The following is a 27,802-nucleotide window of genomic DNA, read 5'->3' on the forward strand; positions in this document are numbered from 1 at the left end:
GATTCTTCTCAAATGCAAGAATGCGGCTAAGTATGGCCTCCAAGGGCTTTGATGGTGATCTGAAGGTCCGTTGGTAATGCCCGGGCTGGCAGGGAACAACCCACACTCTGTCATCAGTCACAGCCCAAATAAGTAACTGTACAGATACCACCAAGAAAGGAGAAGGGACCGGCTCTGTGTGATCACAGGCCCATCAGGAACGTGGTCTTCTGAAACTAAGGAAATGGGCTTAAATCCTTCTGAGAAACCCTACTATTCCCAGACTTGCATCCCAGGTTTCAGAACATGAATGTCTCAATCTCGACCCCAGACTGCGGTGTGTGTGGGCAGCAGAGGGGAGAAAGTGGGTAGGTGGGTGATGGTGTTGGGAAAGTGGAGGTGGCTCGGCCTCGTTCACCGGCTGTAGCCCGCACGCACCTTCTGAGAGCTGAGGTTGCCTGCGGTATCCTATCAAAACGGAAGGAATACCACAGTAATGCAACAAGACTACAAACGTAAAGAACCACGGACACTGATTGGATCCAAGTTCTCTGAGGAGTGAACAACAACAGCACAAAACAAAAAAAAAAAAAAAAAAGAAAGAAAAGAAAGAAAGAAAGAAAAATAGCCCTTTGTGGTAAAGGGCATGCTGGGAAGGCGAGGGCCGGAGCCGCCTCCCCAGAGCATGCTGGGAGACGGACACCCGCGCATCTCCGAGGACCGCACTTCCCCCACCCCTACCCCCTCACCCACCCCCAACCCGGAGACTAGAGGAAAGTTTGTCCGAAGATGACTGCGGAGTGGGGTATGCCGTGGTTCTCTGCAGGTCCTCCACACTGTGGGGGGTTGAGTCAGCAAGTGGGGACAACAGTCAAGATGAGATGGAGGAACAGAGAGGCAGGAGAGAAATGGGACGGACAGAGACTGCAGGGGCCAGTGTGTTGGTGGAGGACGAGGGGAGATCGGAGCAGGGGGCCCTGGGGCTGCTAGCCCGAGGTGTTGATGTACAGCTGGCTCTTAAGAATGTAGTCGATGACAGGCTGGGACAGGTAATCCACGACATGGCCGTCCCCATGCTGCAGGGCCAACCTGGATGAGAAGAGACGGTAATCAGATGACATCCTTTCCTGAAGCAAGGCCAGAGGACAGGCCAGCCCATTCCCTTTCGGGGAAAGGGTTTACCCAACACCCCATTACCAGTCTTTGCTTAGGCTAAATACACGGCATCCCAATCAGGAAAAGCCCTCTTGCCCCCATAATTCCTCCCCCATCCTAACTCTGCCACTTCCTAACTGAGGAACCTTGGGCAAGTGGTTTAAGCCCATCTATTCTTCCATTTTCTCGTTTATAAAATGGGGGTAGTATTTGGGCCGATCTCAGTTATTAAAATGATTAAATGAGTCATTACACAAAGCACTTAGAAAAGCCCAAGCACACAGTAGGCATTTCAATGCAAGTGTAAGCTATTCTTATTTCATTTCTTTGTGTTTCTCTACACCATGGTCTCATGAAAATGAACCTTATGATTGACCCCTTCTTTTCCTTCCTATGGAAGCCCTGATAGAGAAGAAGTTGCCCTTCTCTGAGGCCCTTCTCACAAGCCCTGGAGGGCGTGTGGACTAGCAAGTACAGAAGGGGTCTGGTCATACAGTTTGGTTTCTGCACTGTTTTGCTCCAGCCTTGGTCTGGCTGCTCCCCATTTTCTATGCGCATGATGGTCTTGGGAATGTCAGGCCCCAAGGAGCTATTTGTAAGAACTCATATACTCCTCCGGATATCTAGATTCTAAAAGGCATCTGTGCTCTGCGCTGTGATATCTCCCCAGAGGCTGGCTCGGTGCCTTTTCAATGCATAGTGTCCTGACCTTCCAGCAAGCTAGGTCCCCAAGTGCCTCCCTGCACAGTTTACAGGAAGCCTTCTTGAAAAAGTGGTCTATACCTGTGGTTTCCAAATGCCAATCCCAGCTTCACAAGAATCACCCAGGAAGCAGATAGCCAGGCCCAGCACCCAGAAATTCTGATTCAGTGGGACTCAATGGGACACGAGAATTTGTGCTGTGTATGTTCTCACAGTAATTCTATTGTGCAGCCATGGCTGGAACCACAGCCTTCCCCTTTCCCCTCACTGGCTGTTGTCACTGGGCTTCCGCTCTCGCCTCCCAGTTGATGCTACTATTTCAAGTGTCTACATAATCACCTTCCAGGGAAGAAGTCCAGTGGACCTTTGAAAGTCCTGGGCTCATTTGATTTCTCTGAAACATGTGACACAGATGACAACTGACAGTGCTCTCCATCTTTGTACACTCTGCTGCCTTTGTTCCAGGGCCACCAATGCTGGTGGTTTCTGACTGCTCCTTTGTCTTCTTTTATTTTTTTATTACTTTTTAAAAATTGAAGTATAGTTGATTTACAATGTTGTGTTAGCTTCAGGTGTAGAGTAAAGTGATTCAGTCGTACATATATATCTATCTATTCTTTTTCAGGTTCTTTTCCCTTGTAGGCTATTACAAAATATGTCGTATAGTTCCCTGTGCTATACAGTAGATCCTTGTTGGTTATCGATTTTATACATAGTTGTGTGTATATGTTAATCCCAAACTTCTAATTTACTCCTCAGCCTTCTTTTAAATGTTAATGTGTTTTAAGTATTCCCCATAGCCTCCTTCTCTTCTTGCTGACTCTCCCTGTGAGCGTAGCCACAGCCCTGAACTTTAATTTACACTTAGGTACTCATGGCTTTCAGTTTTATTACACTTCCAGACGTCTATATTCCACACACCTTATTATTCCACTGGACATTTCCACTTGGGGGTTGTGGTGAAGACTGTTAACTGGCCCCTAGTATCCATTCTTTCTTCTGCTTAGTCCTACAACCGCCCAAGTTTTAGTTGGGCACAGCGCTGCCAAGTTACAAAGTCTGCTCCCAGCCTCCCTGGAGGCTAGTCATGGCCACATGACTGAGGCTGAGCCAGGGGGATGAAGGGGAAGGGATATGCGCAACTTCGGGTCACCTTCTTAAGGACAAAGCTCCTTGCCCTTTCCCACTGGCTGAGAACAGTTACTGTAGCAGCTGTGGACCCTGAGAGGGAGGCTTCACATTGAAAAGAACAGAGATTCAGTTTCTTCTGACTTCAGTAAGAGGGATATAAACATTTCTCTTATTTAAAACTCTAACTATTGGGGGCCTTTTTGTTATGGCAGCTTAACCTAAACACTTACAAATTCCATGCGTACCTAAACTAGAGACCAAACTAAAAACCTCTTTTTCCCCCTTCAAAACAGCTAAAACTAATAAATGGCCTGTCTCCCTTTTAAAAGTCAATGACTGGGGACAAATAAATGAGCTCTAAAAAGAAGGCTGCATACTGGGGCAGCAGGTGTCAGCCAACCTAACAGTCAGCCTGGACTGAGGAGAGTTGTATGGGAACTTGTAAGCCAGTCTGACCAAGGTCTCTCTGGTCGTTTGTCAAACGTACCTGCTCTTGGTTGAGCTGACGACAGACATGGGATGGTTGATGTCATCCTTCACCACCATGATGTTGTTCTGGGGACAAAGCAGAGAGAGTAGGTAGCCAGTGTCTCACACTAAACTCCTTTTGCATCCTCACTTCTCCAGCCCCCAGGCTTCTCAGAGAAGGGTCACATCACATTCCTACACCAGCAGGGAGATGGAGGACTCACTTTGTATTTGCGGAGTATTGAGGAGTGATTCATGATTCGGTCTGTGTCGGCTGCGTCCCGGGGGACCACCACGATCCCAAAGTCCCCGACAATCACCTCCATCTGAAGAAACGGTGAGGGGGAAGGGAGAGAGAGAGAGAGAGAGGAAGTGCCCTTTGGTGAGACCTTGACTACAAACCCCTACCAAGCAACTATCTAGCAAGGTGGAGCTATCTTCTCTTGGAACCCCAAGCCTTAGTCCCAAACTTGCTTTCTCAGCCCCATCAGTCAGCTCCTTCAAGTTACAACCTGTAACAGTGTTCGTGGAATGAGTGGGAACTTCACCTGGCACACGTAATGAACACCTCTAGACTGAATTAATAAGTGCGCTCCTGCGTGTCTAGGCAAGACCTCTCCAATTCCTGAGGCTCTCGCTGAGCTCATAATGCTGAAGAGCAGCATGACACATGGTCCTTACCTGGTAAGTACCCTCTTCGGTTGCCCAGCAAGCATACCCCAGCCCCCGGCTGGTCTCCTGAGAGGGGCTGGAATGCTCCCCTGGCTCACCCATGTCAAAGCTGCTGTGGGACTCAGGGCAGCGAAAAGCAGGGAAGGGCTTGGAAAGCATCAGTGTGCACACAGGCAGTGATAAGGAGGATTACTATGGGGTCACCTCTGAAATCAGCCTCCTATAGAAGCTGGCTCCCATCATGACAAATGAAACCTTTTCATTAAAAAAATAATTTTTTTCCTGATCATACATACAAACTTGGGGAACTCAGAAAAAGAAAAAATATATATAAGAAATCAATCACAACCACACAATCCAGAGAACCACTGTTAACAAGTTAGTATTTCTGTTCAGGGTTCTTTTCTCTACAAATTGATGTGTATATCCACAACCGGACTGAACTGCAAAATTAAATATTTTACCTATACATTTTTTTTTCTTTTAGCATTATATTGTGAGCATTTTTTCATATGGTTAAAAATATTTGAGGACTTCCCTGGTGGCACAGTGGTTAAGAATCCGCCTGCCAATGCAGGGGACACAGGTTTGATCCCTGGTCCGGGAAGATCCCACATGCTACGGAACAACTAAGCCCGTGTGCCACAACTACTGAGCCAGCACTCTAGAGCCCGTGAGCCACAACAACTGAGCCCCCGCGCCACAACTACTGAAGACCACGCGCCTAGGGCCCGTGCTCTGCAACAAGAGGAACCACTGCAATGAGAAGCCTGTGCACCTCAACGAAGAGTAGCACCTGCTCACTGCAACCAAAGAAAGCCTGCACGCAGCAACAAAGACCCAACTCAGCCAAAAAAAAAAAAAAAAAAATTGAAAATGTGTTTTGACAATCTGTATATTTCATTGCCTGACTATACTGTGATATACCATGAAATATTAAATGGAATTTGTGTTATAGACAGTGTACAGTTACTTCTGATTTTTGCAGTTATAATAACACTTTGTTGAAGATCTGTATACATAAACCTTTTACCACATCTCTGATTATTTCCTTAGGATAGGAAGTAAAATCATTGGATGAAAGGATATGAACTGGACATATTTCAAGTTCTTGAGACTTATTACCAAGCTGCTTTCTTGAAGGTCGTGGAATTTTTCTTTTCAAAGAGCCTGAGAGTTATGGCATTTAATAGACTTGGATCTAGCCTGGGCATATTACGGTTTAGATCTTGCCAATTAAGGATCCCAGATGGAGGGAGAAGGGGACGGGCAGGTTTCTTCCGAGCATGCAGCTTATTGGGCAAGACCTGCTTTGGGGCAAAAAAACCCAGGTTTTTCCTCATAATTCTCCAACTGAGTGCCACAAAAACAGACATTATAGAGCATTACAGCCGCTTCTTCTCTATCAGAGGATTTCTGTACCAGCAGAATTCCACTTCTAAGTCTGATTCACTGATAATGCATGTGTGTGCCTGCACTGTGTGCACGTGTGTGCCCTTGGCTATTTCCATCCACCTTCACCCTACTTCTCCCATCGCTTACAACTGGAGCTAGAGCTGCAATTAAAAATTGGCTGAAAGTGCCATAGGAGGGAAGTTGTGGAGAGAAATTAAAAGCTGGGTGTACAATATCTGAGCCCACATTGGATCGTGCTATTTGGAAGATACAGAACATTACACAACATACTGCATCTAATGGTGATGTTCAGATCCAGTACACTGGCCCCAAGTCTTTGTCCCATAAACCAGGAATGTTAGGGAGAGGCAGGGCAGGTAGTTGGAGGTAGATCCAGCCTCTCCTGCCATAGCATTTAGAATATTGCACTGGGACTCACTACTTAGAAGGTAATTGAAGACACTGGTTCTCAAATTTGGCTGCACATTAGAATCACCTGAGGACCTTAAAAAACCCTCAAAGCCCAGCTCACACCCGAGATCAACTAAATCAGAATCTCTGGGAACGGGGCCCAGGCATTAGTTGTTTTTTTTAAAAAATTCTCTAGGTTTTAATTCCAATATGCAACCAAGTTTGAGAACCAGTGATCTAAGTACTGAATTAAAACTTGAGGGGAATTATTAGGGTAGAGAAAGAGATAGAAAAGAGAAGGGAGGAGAAAAGAGAAGAGATGGAAAGGGAAGGGGAGGGCAAAGGAAGGGAAGAGAAGAGAATCCATCCAAGCTGGTATACATGGAGATTCCTCAACTGCCTGGCTATGTAGGTAGGTGTTTCGAGATATCTGGTGTTGATTGTATAACATAGGATCTGAATTCAATTTGATTCTGAGGATCTGAGGGATGTTTCATGTATGATGCATGAAATAACAGGGCTATTTAAAGTGAGCATTCTAGGACTTCCCTGGTGGTGCAGAGGTTAAGAATCCACCTGCTAATGCAGGCGACACGGGTTCGAGCCCTGGTTCAGGAAGATCCCACATGCCGCGGAGCAACTGAGCCCGTGTGCCACAACTACTGAGCCTGAGCTCTACAGCCCATGAGTCACAACTACTGAGCCCACGAGCCACAACTACTGAAGCCCGTGCGCCTAGAGCCCATGCTCCGCAACAAGAGAAGCCACTGCAATGAGAAGCCTGCGCACTGCAACGAAGAGTAGCCCCCGCTCGCTGCAACTAGAGAAAGCCCATGCGCAGCAACGAAGACCCAATGCAGCCAAAAATAAATTAAAAGTAAAAATAAATAAATAAATAAAGCATACACACACACACACACACACACACATATATATATATATATATATATAAAGTGAGCATTCTAGTTTAAAGCATTAAAACAGCGGTTCAGAATGGCAGTCAGGCCTCACGGGGAACGGCCCTACCCGTGACATTAGTGCAGCTGCTGCTTTCTACTCAGGAACTAATGATCTGAGCACTCAATCAATAACAGTGCAGGCTGCTCAATGGGTGGCAAGCAGATGGAGACCTTGATGCTTGAGATGGAATTCCTCTTCCAGAAACAGGTGACAGCCTTGCCCTCTGGGAATCACAGATGGGGTAAAGGAGATGGGTCTACCAGACAAGACACACAGCTTTACCACATCCAAGTGGCATCTCTGCAGGGGTTTGGACCAGAGAATGCGGACCTTTTCTGCTCTTTTGGCCAGACGTGAGGACATGGGCTTGATTTTCATGCCAGAAGGTGTTTGTGTGTGTGTGTTTTGGGGTGCTAGGAGGTGCCGGGTGCTAGAGTTGGTGAGGTGTGCCCTCATCCCACAGGTACCCATCTCCCTCCAGGAGCTTAGCTGCCCTGCCCACCCCCACCCCTATCCTTGTCTCCTGTCTTCACGTGGCCTCCAAGATCCACCCTCTCCTGGTCGTCCTTCTACCTCGCTGGCTGCTCTTTTGTGGTCTCCCTGTGCTATTCCCTCTCATCTCCCCGATCTCGAATGACTGGAGTCCCCCAGGCTCAGTCCTTGGAGCTCTTTTCTTTTCTATCTACACTTGCACCTTTAATGATTTCATTCAATTCCAAAGCTTTAAAGGCACATGGAAGGCTCCCAAATTTATATCTCCAGCGTAGATTTCTCTCCTGAACTTCAGACTCATACATCCAGCAGTCTCTTCAACATGCCCACTTGGATGAGGCATCTCAAACCTAAATAATATGTCCACGAGCCCCTGAACTCTCTGACATCAATCAATCAATCAGTCAATCCCCTCCACCATCATCCTACAGGCACCAAGATGCTTTTCCTGTAGTCTTTCTCATTTTAGTAAATGGAAACTCTCTTCCTACAACTGCTCAGGCCAAAGCCTTGGTGCTTTCCTTGATTCCTCTCTTTCTCTCACATCCCACATTCAATGTATAACGCAACCCAATTGGTTTGGTCTTCAAAACAAATCCCAGAATCTGCTCATTTCTCACCATTTCCATCACTTCTACCCTGGTCCAAGCCTCCTCTGGTAGGTTAAATAATGGGCCCCCAAAACACTGAAGTCCTAATCCCTGGAACCTGTGAATGTTATTTATGTGGCAAAAGAGACTTTGCAGATGTGATTAAAGTAAGGATCTTGAGATTATTCTGGATGACCTAGGTGGGCCCTAATGTAATAACAAGTGTCCTTAAAGAAGAAGGCAGCGGGAGATTTAACACAGGAGAGAGAAGATGATGTGAAGATGGAGCAGAGAAGATGCTACACTGTTGGCTTTGAAGATGGAAGAAGGGACCAAGGCATGCAACAAATGCAGCTCTAGAAGCTGGAAAAGGTGAGGAAACAGATTCTCCCCAGGAGCCTCTGGAAGGACTACAGCTGTGACTACAACTTAGTATTGGCCCAGTGAAACCTATTTCACACTTCTGGCTTCCAGAAGTGAAAGAGAATAAATGTGTGTAGTTTTAAGACACCAAGTTTGCAGCAACAGAAAACTAATTCATATATGATCTTATTTGCAAAGCAGAAATAGAGACACAGACATAGAGGACAAATGTACGGATACAAAGGGGAAAGGGGGGGAGGTGTGTGGGATGAATTGGGAGATTGGGCTTGACATATATACACTATTGATAGTATGTATAAAATAGATAACTAATGAGAACCTACTGTATAGCATAGGGACCTATACTCAATGCTCTGTGGTGACCTAAGTGGGAAGGAAATCCAAAAAAGAGGGGATATATGTATACGTATAGCTGATTCACTTTGCTGTACAGCAGAAACTAACACGACATTGTAAAGCCACTATACTCCAATAAAAATTAATAAAAAAGAATTTTTTTAATTAAAAAAAATGAAAACTAATTCATCTTCATCAGCTCTCACTTGGCTTGCTCTGGTTTGTTTTTCTCTTGCCTTTTTCAGTCTATTCCCAACATCCAGACTGATAATGTGAATACACCAAATTATGTTGCTCCTTGGCTCGAAACCCTTCACTTAAATACCAAGATGGCGATGTGGGAAGACACAGAGTTAGGTCTCCCCACAACTAGGGTGCCTGCCGGCTGCTGGTGGGGAACTCTGACCCCCAAGAAGATGGGAGGAACCCCAGAGTGAACTGGTAGGATGTAGGGGGACCAAGGGGGAGGAGAAATGGAGGCCAGACAAGATCTGCACCCATGAGGCCAGGGATATCAGGAGAGGCAGGTGGGAGGGACTTTCCAGGAAGAGCGGGAGAGGAGCAAAGGGCGATTGCCCTGCCCACTCGGGCACGGGGAGCCTGCTGAGCTCCCAGGCTGATCCCCCAACCGCCAAGGCCCCTCCAGGCTGCGTGGGTCCTTGGGGGCATAGGAGGGAGGCCAGGGAGATCAGGAGAGGCAGGCAGTAGGGGCCCTTGGGGAGGAGTGGGAGAGAAGCGGAGGGCGATTGCCCCACCCACTTGGGCATGGGGAGCCTGCTGAGCTCCCAGGCCGGTCCCCTGCCCTCCAAGGACCCCCCTTCCCCCTCCAACTGCATTGGTCCTGGGGGCACAGGAGGGAGGCCCGGGAGATCAGGAGAGGCAGGTGGGAGGGGCCCTCCCAGACCCCAGACCAGAGGAGCAGGAGAGGAGAGGAGGGCGTTTGTCCCACCCACTCGAGCCCAGGAAGCCTGCTGGTCTCCCAGGTGAGATCCCCTGCCCTCTGAGACCAGGGGTGGGGGGCACGCCTGGGCCCCTTCTGTTCCTTGAGCCTAAGCCCCACCTCCCACAGCCCCCAGGGCCTTTTCCAGCCCTGTGGGTCCTGAGCATTGGCCCCACCCACCACCCAAACCTCACCCTTGATTAGGCCCTGCCCTCCACAGCCAAGGCCTTCCCCACCCCCACCCCACCTTTTTTTTTTTTTTTTTTTTTTTGCTGCCCATGTGGCTTGCGGGATCTTGATTTGCAAGCCTGCGGTCAGGTGGGAGCTCCTGCAGTGAGAGCTCTGAGTCCGTACCACTGGACTAACAGAGAACCTCAGACACCAGGGAATATTCATCAGAGTGAGGTCTCCTGGAGGTCTTCATCTCAGCACCAAGACCCAGCTATACCCAGTAGCCTACAAACTCCAGTGTTGGAAACCTCAGGTCAAACAAACAGTAAAGCAGGAACACAATCCCACTCATAAAAAAAAAAAAAAAAATGAGATGGCAAAAAAATATGTCACAGACGAAGGAGCAAGGTAAAAACCTACAAAACCAAATAAATGAAGAGGAAATAGGCAATCTACCTGAAAAAGAATTCAGAGTAATGATAGTAAAGATGATCCAGAGTCTCAGAAATACAGTGGAGGTACGGATTGAGAAAATACAAGAAATGTTTAACATTTCTAGAAGATCTAGAAGAACTAAAGAAAAAACAAACAGTGATGAACAACACAATATAACTAGAAGGAATCAATAACAGAATAATGGAGGCAGAAGAACGAATAAGTGAGCTGGAAGACAAAATGGTGGAAATAACTGCCAAGGAGCAGAATAAAGAAAAGAGAATGAAAAGAATTGAAGACAATCTCAGAGACCTCTGGGACAACACTAAATGCACCAGCATTCGAATGATAGGGGTCCCAGAAGAAGAAGGGAAAAAGAAAGGGTCTGAGAAAATATTTGAAGAGGTTATAGTGGAAAACTTCCCTAACAAGGGAAAGGAAATAGTCACCCAAGTCCAGGAAGCATAGAGAGTCCCATAGAGGATAAACCCTAGGAAAACCACACCAAGACACATATTAATCAAGCTAACAAAAATTAAATGCAAGAAAAAATATTAAAAGCAGCAAGGGAAAAACAAAAAATAACATACAAAGGAATCCCCATAAGTTTATAAGCTGATTTTTCAGTGGAAACTCGGCAGGCCAGAAGGGAGTGGCAGGATATACTTAAAGTGATGAAAGAGAAAAACCTACAACCAAGATTACCCAGCAAGGATCTCATTCAGATTCAACGGGAGAAGTCAAAAGCTTTTCAGACAAACAAAAGCTAAGAGAATTCAGCACCACCAAACCAGCTTTACAACAAATGCTAAAGAAACTTCTCTAGGTGGGAGACACAAGAGAAGAAAAAGACCCACAAAAACAAACCCAAAACAATTAAGAAAATGGTAAAAGGAACATACATATTGATAATAACCTTGAATGTAAATGGATTAAATGCCCCAACCAAAAGACACAGACTGGCTGAATGGATACAAAAACAAGACCCATATATATGCTGTCTACAAGAGACCCACTTCAGACCTAGGGACACATACAGACTGAAAGTGAAGGGATGGAAAAAGATATTCCATGCAAATGGAAATCAAAAGAAAGCTGGAGTAGCAATACTCATATCAGATAAAATAGACTTTAAAATAAAGATTGTTACAAGAGATAAGGAAGGACACTACATAACGATCAAGGGATCAATCCAAGAAGATATAACAATTATAAATGTTTATGCACCCAACATAGGAGAACCTCAATACATAAGGCAAAGGCTAACAACCATGAAAGGGGAAATCGACAGTAATACAATGATAGTGGGGGACTTTAACACCCCACTTACATCCAGACAGAAAATAAATAAGGAAACACAAGCTTTAAATGACACAATAGACCAGATAGATCTAATTGGTATTCATAGAACATTCCACCCAAAAGTGGCAGAATACACTTTCTTCTCAAGTGCACATGCAACATTCTCCAGGATAGATCACATCTTGGGTCACAAATCAAGCCTCGGAAAATTTAAGAAAATTGAAATCATATCAAGCATCTTTTCTGACCACAATGCTATGAGATTGGAAATCAATTACAGGAAAAAAACTGTAAAAAACACAAATACATGGAGACTAAACAGTGTGCTACTAAATAACCAAGAGATCACTGAAGAAATCAAAGAAGAAATAAAAAGATCTCACCTCAAGAAACAAGAAAAATCTCAAGTAAACAATCTAACCCTACACTTAAAACAACTAGAGAAAGAAGAACAAAGAAAACCCAAAGTCAGTAGAAGGAAAGAAACCATAAAGATCAGAGCAGAAATAAATGAAATAGAAACGAAGAAAACAATAGCAAAGATCAATAAAACTAAAAGCTGGTTCTTTGAGAAGATAAACAAACCTGATAAACCCTTAGCCAGACTCATCAAGAAAAAAAGGGAGAGGACACAAATCAATAACATTAGAAATGAAAAAGGAGAAATCACAACTGACACTGCAGAAATACAAAGGATTATAAGAGACTATTACAAACAACTATATGCCAATAAAATGCACAACCACAAAGAAATGGACAAATTCTTGGAAAGGTACAATTTTCCGAGACTGAACCAGGAAGAATTAGAAAATATAAACAGACCTATCACAAGTAATGAAATTGAAACCGCAATTAAAAATCTTCCAACAAACAAACGTCTGGACCAGATGGCTTCACAGGCAAATTCTATCAAACATTTAGAGAAGAGCTAACACCAATCCTTCTCAAACTCTTCCAAAAAATTACAGAGGGAGAAACTCTCTGAAATTCATTCTACGAAGCCACAATCACCCTGATACCAAAATCAGAAAAAGATATCACAAAAAAAGAAAATTATAGACCAATATCACTGGTGAACATAGATGCAAAAATCCTGAACAAAATACTAGCAAACAGATTCCAACAGCACATTAAAAGGATCATACACCATGATCAAGCGGGATTTATCCCAGGGATGCCAGGATTCTTCAATATATGCAAATCAATCAATGTGATACACCACATTAACAAATTAAGGAATAAAAACCATATGATCATCTCAATAGACGCAGAAAAAGCTTTTGACAAAACTCAACACCTATTTATGATAAAAACTGTCCAGAAAATGGGCATAGAGGGAACCTACCTCAACATAATAAAGGCCATATATGACAAACCAACAGCAGGCATCATATTCAATGGTGAAAAACTGAAAGCACTTCCACTAGGATCAGGAACAAGACAAGGATGTCCACTCTCCCACTCTTATTCAACATAGTTTTGGAAGTCCTAGCTAGGGCAATCAGAGAAGAAAAAGAAATAAAAGGAGTACAAATTGGAAAAGAAGAAGTCAAACTGTCACTGTCACTATTTGCTGATGACATGATACTATACATAGAAAATCCTAAAGATGCCACCAGAAAACTACTAGAACTAATCAATGAATTTGGTAAGGTTTCAGGATACAAAATTAATGCACAGAAATCTCTGGCATTCCTATACACCAACAATGAAAAATCAGAAAGAGAAATTACGGAAACACTCCCATTCCCCATTGCAACAAAAAGAATAAAATACCTAGGAATAAACCTGCCTAAGGAGGCACAAGACTTGTACTCAGAAAACTATAAAACACTGATGGAAGAAATCAAAGATGACAGAAACAGATGGAGAAATATACCATGTTCTTGGATTGGAAGAATCAACATTGTGAAAATGACCATACTGCCCAAAGCAATCTACAGATTCAATGCAATCCCTATCAAACTACCACTGGCATTCTTCACAGAATTAGAACAAAAAAAATCTTACAATTCGTATGGAAACACAAAAGACCCCGAATAGCCAAAGCAATCTTGAGAAAGAAAAACGGAGCTGGAGGAATCAGGCTCCCTGACTTCAATCTATACTACAAAGCTACAGTAATCAAGACAGTATGGTGCTGGCACAAAAACAGAAATGTAGATCAGTGCTACAGGGTAGAATGCCCAGAGATAAACCCATGCACATATGAGCACCTAATTTATGACAAAGGAGGAAAGACCATACAATGGAGAAAAGACAGCCTCTTCAATAAGTGGTGCTGGGAAAACTGGACAGCTGCATGTAAAAGAATGAAATTAGAACACTCTCTAACACCATACACAAAAATAAACTCCAAAAGACTTAAATGTAAGACCAGACACTATAAAACTTTTAGAGGAAAACATAGGAAAAACACTCTTTGACATAAACCACAGCAAGATCATTTTTGACCCACCTCCTAGAGTAACAGAAATAAAAACAAAAATAAACATATGGGACTTAATTAAACTTAAAAGCTTTTGCACAGCAAAGGAAACCATAAACAAGACAAAAGACAACCCTCAGAATGGGAGAAAATATTTGCAAATGAAACAACAAAGGATTAATCTCCAAAATATACAAACAGCTCATTCAGCTCAATATCAAAAAAACAAACAATGCAGTTAAAAAATGGGCAGAAGACCTAAATAGACATTTCACCAAGGAAGACATACAGATGGCCAAGAGGCACATGAAAAGATGCTCAGCATCACTAATTATTAGAGACGGAATCAAAACTGCAATGAGGTATCACCTCATGCCGGTCAGAATGGCCATTATCAAAAAAGCTAGAAACAATAAATGCTGGAAAGGATGCGGTGAAAAGGGAACCCTCCAACAGTGTACTGTTGGTGGGAATGTAAACTGATATAACCACTATGGAAAACAGTATGGAGGTTCCTTAAAAAACTAAAAATAAAACTACCATATGACCCAGCAATCCCACTACTGGGCATATACCCTGAGAAAACCATAATTCAAAAAGGGACATGCACCACAATGTTCATTGCAGCACTATTTACAATAGCCAGGACATGGAAGCAACCTAAGTGTCCATCAACAGATGAATGGATAAAGAAGATGTGTCACATATGTATAATGGAATATTACTCAGCCATAAAAAGAGACGAAATTGAGTCATTTGTACTGAGGTGGATGGACCTAGGGTCTGTCATACAGAGTGAAGTAAGCCAGAAAGAGAAAAACAAATACCGTATGCTAACACATATATATGGAATCAAAAAAAAAAAAAAAAAAAGGTACTGATGAACCTACTTGTAGGGCAGGAATAAAGAGGTAGACATAGAGAATGGACTTGAGGACATGGGGTGGGAGGGTGAAGCTGGGATGAAGTGAGAGTAGCATTGACATATATACACTACTGGATGTAAAATAGTTGGCTGGTGGGAAGCAGCAGCATAGCACAGGGAGATCAGCTCGGTGCTTTGTGCTGACCTAGAGGGGTGGGATAGGGAGGATGGGAGGGAGGCTCAAGAGGGAGGGGATATGGGGACATGTGTATGCATATGGCTGATTCGCTTTGTTGCGCAAGAGAAACTAACACGGTATGTTGAAGCAATTATACTCCAATAGAGATGTGTTTAAAAAAAGAAAAAGTATCAATAGAAACCAAAAAAAAAAAAAAATACCACCTTCTCAGTGAGACCTCCTCTGGCCATGCTATTTCAACCTGCATCCCTGTGCACGTAGACCCACACCCACCCCACGCCCTGACAGTCTCCACTTCCTGCTGCGCTTCATATTCCTCCATAGCATTTATCTCTAACACCTTGTATATTTTCTTTATTTAACCTTTTTTTGCTCTCCTTCTCTCTTCCTTATAAAGGTAACCTTCATGAGGGCAGGCAATTTTGTGTGTTTCGTTCACTGCCATGTTCCTGGGTTAAAAGGACCTGGCACATCATACGTGCTCGATATATGCGGTTGAGCAAGTGGATTCCTGCAGAGTCCCCTCTGGCAGTTGTCCTTGAGTTAGCTGATAAACTCTCTCACCTCAGGACATGGAAGGAAGCCCGATGTACCTAATGGAAACTCTGGGAGACCCAAGGAGGTGACTCTAGACCGACTTTCAGCTCCCCGTGAAAAGCACGGCTGATCTTACTTCTGTAAGTTCCCACACTTCATCTGATTGGTCAGCGGAATCACCCCGGAGCTTTAAAAACAATAATAACAGCAGCAACAGCCCCCCCACCCCCGCCCCAGACCTCACCCCAGGGATTCTGATACAACATGTCTACAGTGGGGTGGAGCCTCCCTCTTTACAATGCTTCCTAATCCTCCTGACGTGCACCCACCTTTGGAAAATTGTCACTTTTAATAATAGAGGCAGTTGCCTAAGCTGCTAATACTCTGGCTTGGTTTGGGATGAAGTCAAAATGAGATACTTGTGGGATGAGCACCTCTGGGGATTCCAGCAAAAATGAGGACATTTCCTCCCCCCACCCGCGCCCCACCCCCGGCTCTGGGGAGATGAGGACAGATGTCTGACCCCAGGAAACGGAGGGTTTCTCAAGCTCTCCCTGCCCACGGAGCCCACAGGAATGTGCCCAGGCCCCTGGCATGGAGCTCCTGTTCCAGCACGAGGGGCCCAACACCTCCCGTGTCTTCATGAAGAGTTCTCTGCAGGTCTTGCCTTGGGGGTGGGGAGGTGGGTGAGTGGGTGGGTGGTCAGAGCAGCAGAGCCGTCCTGATTGGCAATTCCCTCTCCCGATGGTGACTGATGTGACCTCATTCTGCCACACGGCAGTGGGCAGGATCAGGGTACAATCTTCTCCCCCAGCAGCAGACAGTGGCCTCTCACTGTAGCTCTGGCCTGTGTCGTGTCTCAGAGGTGGGGGTCTGTGACATTCATCCTGCTTCAACTTCCTGCTCACAGGCACAGCTTTGATTGTATCTTTTCATCTTCTGGTCAAAGGCTCCCAGGGGCGGCAGGGGTGGGGAAGGGGAGAGGAAGTGGGAGGGGGCAGACTCTGTTCCCCCCAGTGTGGGGAATCTGAGGAAAGGATATGAGACATGTTGAGGCAGGAAGCAACTTGGCCTCGGGAGTGAGAACACTCGTGGCAGCCAGGAGGCAGATCTCTTGGAAGGAATGTGGAATCATCATCATCCTTCCAGGAGGCGGAATTTCAAGACCTGCCCTGCTGGGTTTCAGGGATACTCTGGGTGGGAGGATGCCCTGTGATCTTAGCCAGGCACTTTCCTGGGCACCAGGGCTGAGCAAGACAGACACGGCCTCATCTCTTGGCTCAATCACTATCTAGTGGGAGACATTAAACAAATGACTAATTATTTCAACTGTATTGCTCTGAAGGATAAGGGCAGGTTACTATTAAGTGGCTAATCTCTTGTAGTGGCTAATGTCTTCTGGGTAACTGGCAAAAGTTAGGGCCATATCTCACGGTGGAGGCTGAATTTCTCCAACCAAGCTGTTCCCAGGTACTCTTACATTCTTTCATTCAACAAACTTTTATTGAGTGTATATGGTGAACCAGGCACTGTCCTGGTGTTGCCCAATGAGACAGACAAGTGCAGTGTGCTCACAGAGCTTACCTCCAGTAGGGAGAGATCGTAAACAAATAAATACATAAATAGGAAAACATCAGGTGGAGCTAAGTACAATACTGAATATAAAACAAAATGACTTTTAAGCCGAAACCTAAATGACAAGAACCGGCCAGACATAGGGATACCTGGGAAAAGAGCGTTCCCAGTGAGGCCACAGCTAGTGCAAAGGCCCTGAGGTGGGAAAAACTGTTCAAATAAAGAAACTAGGTGGAACTGGGGCACAGAGAGGCGGGAGAAGTAGAGAAGGACCAGATCACGATAAAGATGGGGTTTCATTCCAAATGTGAAGACAGGCCATTAGAGTGTTTTAAACAGAGGGCTTGACTTCCATTAGTGACAGAATCCAATTTACACTGACTTACCCAGGCAAGTCTAACTGGTAAGACCCTCTTTGGAATCATTCTGAGATCAGGGTTCAGGATCCTGACCATCTCCCTCAAACATCTCTCCTCTCTTCCCAAGGTACAGTACCTGAGTTACTCAGGCCAACTCGTACTTCTTCTCCAGATGAGGATGTTCAGGGATGAACAGGGGACTATCAGCAGGAAGCAGAAGCACCATTTATTAGAGGACCTGCTATGCACCAGGCACAGTACTAGCAGCTTTATTTCTTAATACATTTAATCCTTGAAGCAACCATCTTCTGAGATGTGTGCTTCAGTTCTCACTTCATAGATGGGGAAACCAAGACTCAGTGAGATGTAGTAACTAGTCCAAGCCGCACAGCAAGTAAGTGAATTTGAACCCACTCTGGTTCACTTTAAAGGCTCTTTCCACCACAGTATGCCTCTTCTAGATCCATTTTTAAGACTCCCATTTTAGTGACTTGAAATTTCTTGGTTTGAGAATACAGTCTATCTTATTTTTTCTCCAGGCTTATCCTAAGTCCTCAGCTCATTACTGTACATCGCCCCCTAAAGTATGTAATTTTGTGTGCTTCTGAGTAGGTTAAACAAGATGCAAGGAGAGAGCATCCAGCAGAAGCCACACAACAGCAGGTGAGGAGCTTCTGAAACAGGCTCCAGCCATTTCGGGAAAGAATCCTCCACCCTTCTTCTGGCCCCTGCTCCTCTCTGGAGGGAAGGCCGGGTGGGAACACATTTCCAGGATGGCTCTGTTAGTGCAAATCAATGAATGATCCTTCAGATGGGTTTCCCAGGGGAAATCATTCCCACTCCCATTTCCAATCTGCCTGGGGGTGTGGGAAGGCAAGGAATTCCAGACTCAAGTCAGAAGCGTGAAAACCAAACCAACAGTGCCTTTCACACGAGAACCCTAGCTCCCATGGTAGGGCCGAAGCCGCCTTCCCCAGAGCTGGAAACACGGCATCAGGCTTATCAGTGTGGAGACCTAATCCCCGGGGTGGAAGTGTCCATTGGGCTTCCTGGCTGGGGCTGGACTGTCTGATAAAAACCATCTGAGCCTGAAAAACCAAATGTTTGTCTTTGCTCCATTTATCCTGGAGCCCTGGGATTTCTTCTGGAGTGGCTAGTGCCCCAGGCTCTTCCTCTGTTTATTTTCTTTGGTTGTTTTCCCATAGCTGGTGGATGTAGGAAGCAGTTAGCCCATGCCTGGTTGGCTGGAAAAACGTAGAACACAGCCAATTAGAGCCAGCCTGTGGAATGTTGGGCTTTGAGAAGTGCAAAAAGAAAGAAAAAGAAAAAACAGTTTCCTCATTGGCCCATCTCTGGTGCTTAATGTTCCACCTTTGGGTTTTCATTCCTTTGAGTTAAATATTGACCCTTGCTCATTTAAAATGCAAATACCATTTTCAAGCAGTGAATACATTTAATCATTAAACTGAATGATTTTGCCTGCTTGCTGAAAAGTCAAAAGTCTCCCAGATAAGGACCAAGATAAACCTTCTATTTCAACCAGCCAGAACCAACTCCCCAAAAGGTCTTATGCCCACCACTGGATCTTTTACAGCCTTCTCTCAACCTCAAAAGCCCTTCTTTTTGTACCCACTTAACCCAATCCTGCCCATTATTCAAAGCCCAGCTCAAGTGCTACCCCCTCCCTTGTGGCCTGCTGTGAATCACAGTCATTCTTCCCACTTGTCTGTCTTATCTGGATTAGGGATCTGAATGTATGCCAAGTCCTGCTCTGCTGCTAATAGCTAAGTGGTCTTGGACAAGTCACAATCCATGTGAGCCCTGGTTTCCATACCTATAAATGGGAACCGAGATTCCACTTTCAGGAGTGTTCCGGTGGTTAACTGAGACAATCCACGAGAAACAAGCAAAGTGTTTATTGTGTCTCCCCATTAGAAAGCACAGTGCACAACGGTGGGGAACTTCGTCTATTCTGTTTTCTCCGTTCTTCCAGCCCTAGAACAGTGTCTGGCCCATGGCAGGTACTCAATAAATATTTTAAAACCAATGAATAAATAACAGCCAACATTTATTGACTGCTTACTAGGTTCAAGAACTCTTCTAAACTTTTTATATGTTTTATTTCATGTAATATAAAGAACTAATAGAATAAAAACTGTAAGATATTTTTAGATTGCAAGTGCTGCAAGGACAAACAATGCGCTTATATTCATACTGGGCACTCAGTATCAGCTGAAAGATTGATTGAATGAAAGAATGCTTGAATCAGAATTAATTGCCAGACTGCCTTCCATTATAATATGATGGGCAAAGCAGCTGGCAGCATCAGATCCCTAGACGATGGGTTTTGTCTGGGGGAGGGCAGTGAGGATAAGAGTTTCCTGTTTCACAAATCTGTCCATGGCTGACCCTTTAGGCTTTGGCCTTGACTTCCCATAGACCCCAGTCCATGCCTGGATATGTGCTTTGGTGCTGGTGTCAGGATGCGGCATAGCAAAGATCCCAAACTCCAAAGGCTGGTCCAGGAAACTGGACCTTGCTCTCTCTCAGGAATCAAGAATGAAAATGCCAACTGCCAGGCCACAAAAGCAACTCTTTTGTATTCCATGGAGAGAAACATGATGTATATGTATGGAATTTTCTCCCCACGGAACGTAAGGGGAAGGGGTGTGCCATGGGTCAGAGAAGGTCAGAATTCACTATGGGCTGATGGATTTTTGTGTCTGTTGGGAAATGCCCAGGGGATGTGTTTGGGTGGGGATGGGTTGTTCCTTTAGTTGTGTAATTAGATTTCTGGACGGAGAGCACAGGTTCAGGAATCCAAATCAAAAGAAAGAGCAAGACTGACTCAACGGAGAGTTTGTGATTGTGTCGAAAGAGGGCTTGGCAGCCCTACTGTAGAACAGACTGTCCCAGCTGCTTTCCAGCCTGGGTGGGGCATTGCTGCTCCACGGTCCCCACGGAGCTTTCTTTACAGAAGGATGGTGGGGCTTCTATGTCTCCCAGACCTGTCTGAACTAGTGGCTTCTCTCTTGGTGTGTTCCTGAGGATTCTGGAGAGACTGGAACGCAGAGCAAGGGTCTAGGACTTTTCCAAGAAACTTGGTTCTCTTCCTCACCCTCCTGTGCCATCATTGGCAGATTCAAGGCTTCAGGTTCATGGTCACTGAGCACAGGTCTGTGGCCAGCAAGTACCACTTGGGACACCAGATGATAAAAAGAAATGTGTTCTGATAAAGGGTTGAATAAAAGAATGAAACCTGGGATAGAAGTGGGTCTCACATACCTGATCCCTGGTAATCTCATGGTTAGGAACAGAGGTCCCTAAAACGGGCCACTTCCAGGCAAACTTTCTATTAGAGGCTAGAACTTTCTATTAGAATAAGCAGGGCTCACCCTGTACCAGTCTTGAAAGAAAGACCTTCCTTTTCTAGACCCTGAGCTCCAACTTTCCCCACATACGGACAGTGGGATAATTCACTGAGTTACTAACTAGTTTCATGTTCCCTATATATGCCTTTGCCCAATCCCCACCCTATTTCTAGCAGAGAACCAGACCCTTTATGAGAGGAGTTTTCACGGCAGAAAATAGTACGTTTTGAAGTCAATGGCTTTAAACCACTGAAGGGATTTCCCTAGATGTCCAGAGGAGGGGAGAGAAAATAGGGGAGATAGCTTCAGAATAGAAAGAAGAGGTTCAGCTGCCCCCCCTTCCACACTACAACGAAGCTAGAGAGCTGTGAAGCCCACCCCCTCCTCCCTCCCAGACAGCACCCTCAGGGCAAAGCCTCAGAAGAAAATAGGGCCAGGATCATAGGTGGGTTGGGCCCAGCACGGGGCCTTCCAGACTCGGCCAGGAGCCCCATTCCCCAGGTGGGCCTGGGACAGCTTGCCATCCACCTCACTGGACCGCGAAGGCCCCCACAGGGAAGATGCGTGTGGCGACCCTGATGAACGGACGTTCACGTTCAGAGCCCACGAGAGCCTCTCAGGTTCTGCTAGTCAGTAATGACTGAGCCTAACTTTCCATCATCCCTGGGATGGTGATTTGGAGTTGAATTTTCACGCGATTTAAATAAATTGTGATATTTCTGGCACACTTCTGTTGTGGCCTGAAATTCACACTTGTTACATAAGGAAACAGCTCCTTGATTTTGATTTTTTTTTTTTTTTTTTTTTTTTTGCCTCTCCCTCGGCTGTCATGATTCTAAGGACCCCACAGATTCACGGTCGGTGGAATCAGGGAACTGAGCAATCGGTTGGGCGGGGGTGGGGAGGTAGAGCTCTGGGCTCTAGAGAACCATCTGGAGTGAGCCCTGAGGGTCCGCTTCAGCCAGTCTCCCTCCGCCTGTGCTGTGGATTGGAATTCTCAGCACCCTGAACAGGACAGATGTGGGGTCCCTGCTGGTTTGGAACTGCTGTGCCTCTGGGAGCGGCCGGGCTGGGTGCTCCGATCTCCAGGATGACCCGTCAGGTGGGAACATGGTTGAACAGATGAGGGTCTCACTCCACCTCCACTACCACAGCCCCAGTAAACCCACAGCTATCGGTTTTTCAATTCTTTTCTTGTAAGCAACACGTCATTTCAGCATCAGGGACCAACTGGAAGAGGAGTGACCTGGGGCTCTTTTTCCTGGTTCTCTGAATGTGGGATCTGACAACGTCAGGAGCAGCCATGTCGGAGAGAAATTAGAGGCCCTGCAGTCGGCCTTCTCTCTGGGAGGAACACAGAGGGACTGGCCGTGCTTCAAGGGCCCCCAGTTGTGTCAATGTCAGGCTCCAGAAAGCGGGGTCTGCCCTTGAGAGCCACACTTAGCAAAGAGGCCCTAGAGACGTCCTGTTCATGCAGCCGCCGTTCAGGCTGCTGCCCCTGTCAATTTCATCCCCCTGAATCGCTCCCCTGCCTGTCAGGAACTCCCCATGGGATGGGGCCTCAGGCAATTGCCCGGATTTGCCTGGATTCTTGACAGAGCTTTGCTGAAATCTTGTACAGAACTTCCCCCGCATGACTTTTTCCTTTCAAAGCAACTTGTGAAGTAGAGAGGAAAGTAAAAGTTAATTAAGCCACTTAATCCAGAACCGAAAAGAGGTTTCAAATTTCACCTGCAGGAAATTGTGCAGGGGTAGAGAGGAAAGGACTACACAGTATAATCTGCTTCCCTGAAACTATGCCTCCACTCTTGGTTACCCCACAGCAGGCTAGCATCTATGCCCTTCACCTTGAATATTTATGTGTTTATCTATGTGTCTATTTAGGTAAATTCACTTATTAACAGTTGTTGTATGTCACTGTGTGTCAGGTGCTAGGCTGGGCACTTTACATGGATAATCTCACTTAATTCTCCCCAGACCCTATGAGATGGGTACTATTAGGATGCCCATTTTAGAGATGGGAAAAACTGATGCTCGGAATATATTTTGTCATGAGCTGTGTTGGAGCAGAACTAGAATCTTGAGTTTAACCCTGAAGGTTCTCTACTTCTCTCTCTCTCTTCAGAGACATATATATACATGAAAAATTTTCATATGCAGACATCTTACCAGGTGGTAATACTTGGTACCAGGTGGTACCTGATACTTGGGGGCAGGGACTGTATTGTTTATTTCTTTAAAAATCTCCGAATGCTACAGATAACATTCTATAGATTTTAAAAAAACAACCAAGGCCCAGAGGAGTTGAGTGATTTGCATGGGGTCACACAGTAAGTAATGAAAAAGTACTAGGTCTAGAATATCTGCCCTGAGAATCCAACTTTCAAAGGGCTATGGGTTTGGGAGCTAGCATTAGCTCTGGCTATCAGATGAATGAATTAATGAAAGAACAAAAATGAATGTACGTCTGAAGGGTGAGTAACTCATGAATTAGCTAATTTAAGACCATCTCTGTCAGATCTGCTACAAAAGATGTCCACTGAGCTTCTAAATGGTATAAGTTTAACTTCCTCCTTCCCTCTATCCCAAGTCAATTGCCAGAAGGATCCTACTGACCTTTTGCTATTAACTTCTCCCCTCTTGACCCCTTTTCTCTTGTTAAGGGAATTCTAGGGTGGTATTCACCACCTCTTCAAAAGAATCAAAGGAAAACAAAACACACACTTTTCAAAAGGGCAAAGGCTTTTTAAAAAACTTCCTCCCTCCCCCATCTTTCCCCACCAGCACACACCTTCCAAGCACTGCTTGGAGAAGGTATTCTATGACTCAGATTGCTTTTTTTCCCAGGGGCTTTCCAGGAGCAAGCATGAGGAGGAGTGAGTATAAAAATACAGGACGAGATAAACCTGGGGGTAGGTGAGAGTTTTCTTTTTTTAATTTAATTTAATTTTTTAAACTAATTTTTATTGGAGTATAGCTGCTTTGAGAATTTTCTTCCATCATATGTGAATGGATTGCCCATTGCCCTCCTGTGTGAGGAGGGAAGACTACAGGTCAAAGTCGAGTGCCCCCTCCCCATCCATCCCCACGCCAGCTGTGCACAGGCCATAACCTTGCTACTCACATCTGCCTCATTCCAGAGCCCTGGGATGCAGAAGGACTCCAGAAGGTCACTGCCACACAGCAGCAAGATCCGCAGCTCTGAGGAGGGGGAGCAAAGTTTGAAAAGGGAGTGAGTGGAGGCCTGGGAAACATTCAAGTCTCAGCCTTCTTCCCCCGCCGAACACAGAAGTGTCCCATCCTTGGGGCTCCAGAGCCCAGTTCTTCCAGGCGCCTCTGCACCACGGTGTGTGCCGTGCTGAAACCTCTGCTCACCCCTCCCCCAGGCTCATTTACAGACCACCCTCATTCCCTGCAGGAGGAATGGAGCAGAGAGGGAGACTAACTGTCCTGGTTTGCTGGTACTGAGGGGCTTCCAGGATGGGTTTCCATGCTAAACCAGGATGGCTGGTCACCCGAACAGAGACTGAGCCAGCTACATGCCTAGTGTGAGGTCTAAGGGTCTCTCCTTTGCTCCATATCAAACCGAAGTGCCCGTGGAGTTTGGCTCCTCCGCTGCTGTGCATTATCTGGGGTTTGTCTCGTCACAAGCACCCGATGTGATGGGGGGCGGGGGACCCCGAGTACACCCTCAATTCATCAGCTAGCTCAGCTCATCGGATGTCCTCTCTTTACACGGCCACTGTCCTCAGCAAAGGGCTTGAGGAGTGAGGCTGCCCCCCACTTTCCTGACTCCCAGGCGTACTTCTTGCTTGTCACTTGTTTTTCTTCCCTCATTAAGCTCACTCTGAATTTCCCCAGTGAGGCCGCTGTCATTTAAAACAGGCAGCAAACTGACCGGGGCATGAACACTGAGCAACAGGGGGAAAAAGAATCCTGGGATTCTCAGAACCACGTGGGGAGAGACTTCCACCTGGGCTGGGATTCAGGTGGTGCGTCTGGTTCCCGGGCATCGAAGGCCCTTCCATCAAGAGGCTGTGGCTGTGGGTATCTTGCCTGAAACAGTGAGACAGCCCCGCTCTGAGCCTTCCAGAGAACACTGCCACCCTGGACCCTGAGGCCGAGAGACGGGTGGCAGCTCTGCCCGCCTCAGACCCTGTAGCTAGCTCAGGGACCTGACGAGGACTTTCAGGTGGTGAGCTCGCCCTGGCTGCAGGCTGAGTGGAAGGCTGCTGGGCTGGCGACAGACAGTGAGCGCATCTCACGGTCCCAGCTCAGTGCAGCCCATACTCAGGGAGCCCCATGGAGCCCTGGGGTCTTAACTCTTAAATATTCCTGCAGCCTCCCCTCTCCCCTCTCCTCCACGTCACACTGTAGTCTCATGGTCTGTTTATGTCCAGGGACCTTAATTGATCTTTATATCTCCAGGGCCTGGCAGAGTGACCTGTGCACAGTAGGTGCTCAGAATGTGTTGAATGAGTGAACAACAGACAGGCTGACCGCAGAGGCCATGCGGGCAGGCTGTCTAAGAGCCTTCTGGGCGCTCTGGGATGGCAGTCCGGGATGGCGATTGTGGCCTTGTCTCTTGCAGCATGGAGGCCCTGGTCAATGGTGCCTCCCTCTGTGTTAGGCCACCAGCCTTCGGATGGCTGAGAGGAGCCAGACCGGGCTCATTCTGGGATCCTGTTGTTCCCTGTCTCCGGCTTGGAGCCACCCAGAATTCCAGGTCAGTTCTCTGTTGAAAGGCTGAAGCTCTGTAACTGTGGGCCTAAGAGTTCAGTTAGCTGGCCGTCTCCAGATGACATGCTGGTCCTCAGTTTCTTCTCCATCAGTGATTCTCAACTGGGGGGGGGGGCGATTTTGTCTCCAGAATTTGGCAATGTCTGGAGACTTCTTTGGTTGTCAAGACTGGAGAGAGGGGTGTGCCGCTGGTACCTAGTGCTCAGAGGGCAGGAATGCCACTCAACAGTCTACACAGCACACAGCAGCCCCCATGACACAGGATTATCTGGTCCCCACTGTCAACAGTGCCGTGGTTGAGAAACCCTGCTCTACAGCCATGGAAATGAATCTCTTTTCTATTCCCAAGCCAGAGACTCACTTTCTCACTTGAAAATAATGTAGGATTATTTTTAAAGCCAAAGCAGATCAAGTTAAAGCGCGGGGTTTCCACCTTTGCTTGCAGCACTGGAACAGATGGATTTATCACAGACCAAGAGGCCCTGGCAGGGCTTGGAATCCCACGTGTGGCCGCTGGAGGGCAGCAGTGGTTTCTCAGGTTTATCATCTGAGACTAAGGTACGTGTTTTCAGCCCATAAGCCTTGGGTCTGGGGCAGGCCTCGGGAGCAGTCAGCGGGTTAAGGAAGTGGAAATGGAGGCATAGATGCTAACTGAGCTAGGAGAAATGGCTTTTTCCTTCTCGTGAAGCGTGCAAGGGGATTTCAAAAAGGGGACGTGTGAGCCAGAGGGCCTCACAGCACAGTGGCTCCCTTCCTGGGACCTCCTCTGGGTCCAACTTCCTTCCCCAGTTCAGGATCCAGGGAGCCAGAATCAGCACTCTCCAGCCACACTCTCCTCCCGGGAATCCGGGTTATGCAAAACCCCAGGCCCTGCAGCCCCTTCCAGTACCCACTGCACACTGAGGCAGCTGCCACCTGTACCACACGAGGCCACGAATCCATCCAGACAGCTGTGGCCACTCAGCTTTCCTTTCTCTGAAAGAGGAGTAAGATGGGGCTAAGACTAGCCCTGCCCCTCACAAGGCTGCAGTGAGATGGTAAACGTGGAGTGCTAGGAGCTAGGAGCGTGGCCGTGCAAACAAACACCCATCGCATTGCCTCTCCGTAGGAGGGGGAACTCCCCAGGGCAGGACAGCCTGATACGTAGGCCCTGGGTGCTGGGAAGGTAAAGAGGGCCCAGCTGAAGCTGGGCCACAACGCATTCTTCCTGGAACAAGGTGGCGGAGGAAAATATACATTGGAATAGAGCTGAAGGTCTGAAGACTGATCTGAGCTCGGCTGGTCTGGTGGAGAAGACTTCCTCCCTGGGAAGGTGGTTCCTGGTCAGGTGTGGAACTGCAGGGCTTTTGGGTGTTTGGGGCTGTGGAACCTGGGGTTGCATGCTTCTTCCTGCTGGCTTTGGGAAGCAGCCAGAAAGGCAGGCGCCCTTTCCTGTGGTCCTCAGACAGCCATGTGCTGGTAAATAAAGCCTATTAAAACTTGATAAAAGAATTGGGAAATGAGGAGTTTTGAGTACTTAATACTTTTGTTTTGAATACAATGTATTTAACTGTTACTTAATATAATTTAATTTTTAGTATAGGCTGCGTTTAACAACTGGTTGGTAAGATCCCTGAAAATTTTACAAATGGCTCTGGCGAATAAATATGAGCCAACTCAGGTGCACCACTGCCTGGGATCAGGGGACAGGCCCCAGAGAAGTTCCTTGAAATGACATCACATCTGCTGGGCCTCCTGGGAGAACCCAGTGCCCAGGTGCAGCCCCAAACCTCCATCTCTAGGAGGGGGCGCCTGGAGCATCTCTGTAGCTCGAGTTGAAGATTAAGCATGTCAGCTGGACACCAGGTTGCCCCTCATCCTAGAATTTCAAGCATTCCAGCTGTCACTGACCCTCCTTGTCACCTGGTACCTGCATCAGCTCCAGCTCCACTCTTGCTGTCTGCCCTTTACCCGGCTTCAGATACTTGTGTCTCTAACTTATTCTGGAACCTTGGAAAGATCTGTTTCCTGGTTTGTTTCCTAGGGTTGCCCAGGACTCAGCTCACTTCTGTGGGGGGTTAGATCCTTCCCATCCTGACAGCTCCGTGTAACCACCTTCCACCTGCTCTGGCCCGGGGCCTTCACTGCCCTCACACACAGTCGGGGCCTTCATCTCTCTACTCAAGGCTGCGGGGGAGGTCATAGATGTGGCTTTCTGCCCCGTCT

At 46.5% G+C, this 27,802-nt stretch overlaps 1 protein-coding gene across 1 annotated transcript in view; it reads right to left on the bottom strand.

The window, feature by feature from the left end:
* Nucleotides 1–746: 746 nt before the first annotated feature.
* NMNAT2 (nicotinamide nucleotide adenylyltransferase 2) overlaps nt 747–27,802 on the bottom strand; it is a 206,363-nt gene continuing 179,307 nt past the window's right edge. The window contains exons 11-14 of the mRNA XM_059937698.1: nt 23,982–24,058; nt 3,660–3,761; nt 3,455–3,522; nt 747–1,068 (exon numbers count right to left, since the gene is read on the bottom strand). Of these exons, the coding sequence (XP_059793681.1) occupies nt 966–1,068; nt 3,455–3,522; nt 3,660–3,761; nt 23,982–24,058 (350 nt within the window). The 3' untranslated portion in view covers nt 747–965. The remainder of the gene's footprint in view (nt 1,069–3,454; nt 3,523–3,659; nt 3,762–23,981; nt 24,059–27,802) is intronic.

This window comes from Balaenoptera ricei, chromosome 1 (genome assembly GCF_028023285.1).
Source record: "Balaenoptera ricei isolate mBalRic1 chromosome 1, mBalRic1.hap2, whole genome shotgun sequence".
Classification (NCBI taxonomy): Eukaryota; Metazoa; Chordata; class Mammalia; order Artiodactyla; family Balaenopteridae; genus Balaenoptera; species Balaenoptera ricei.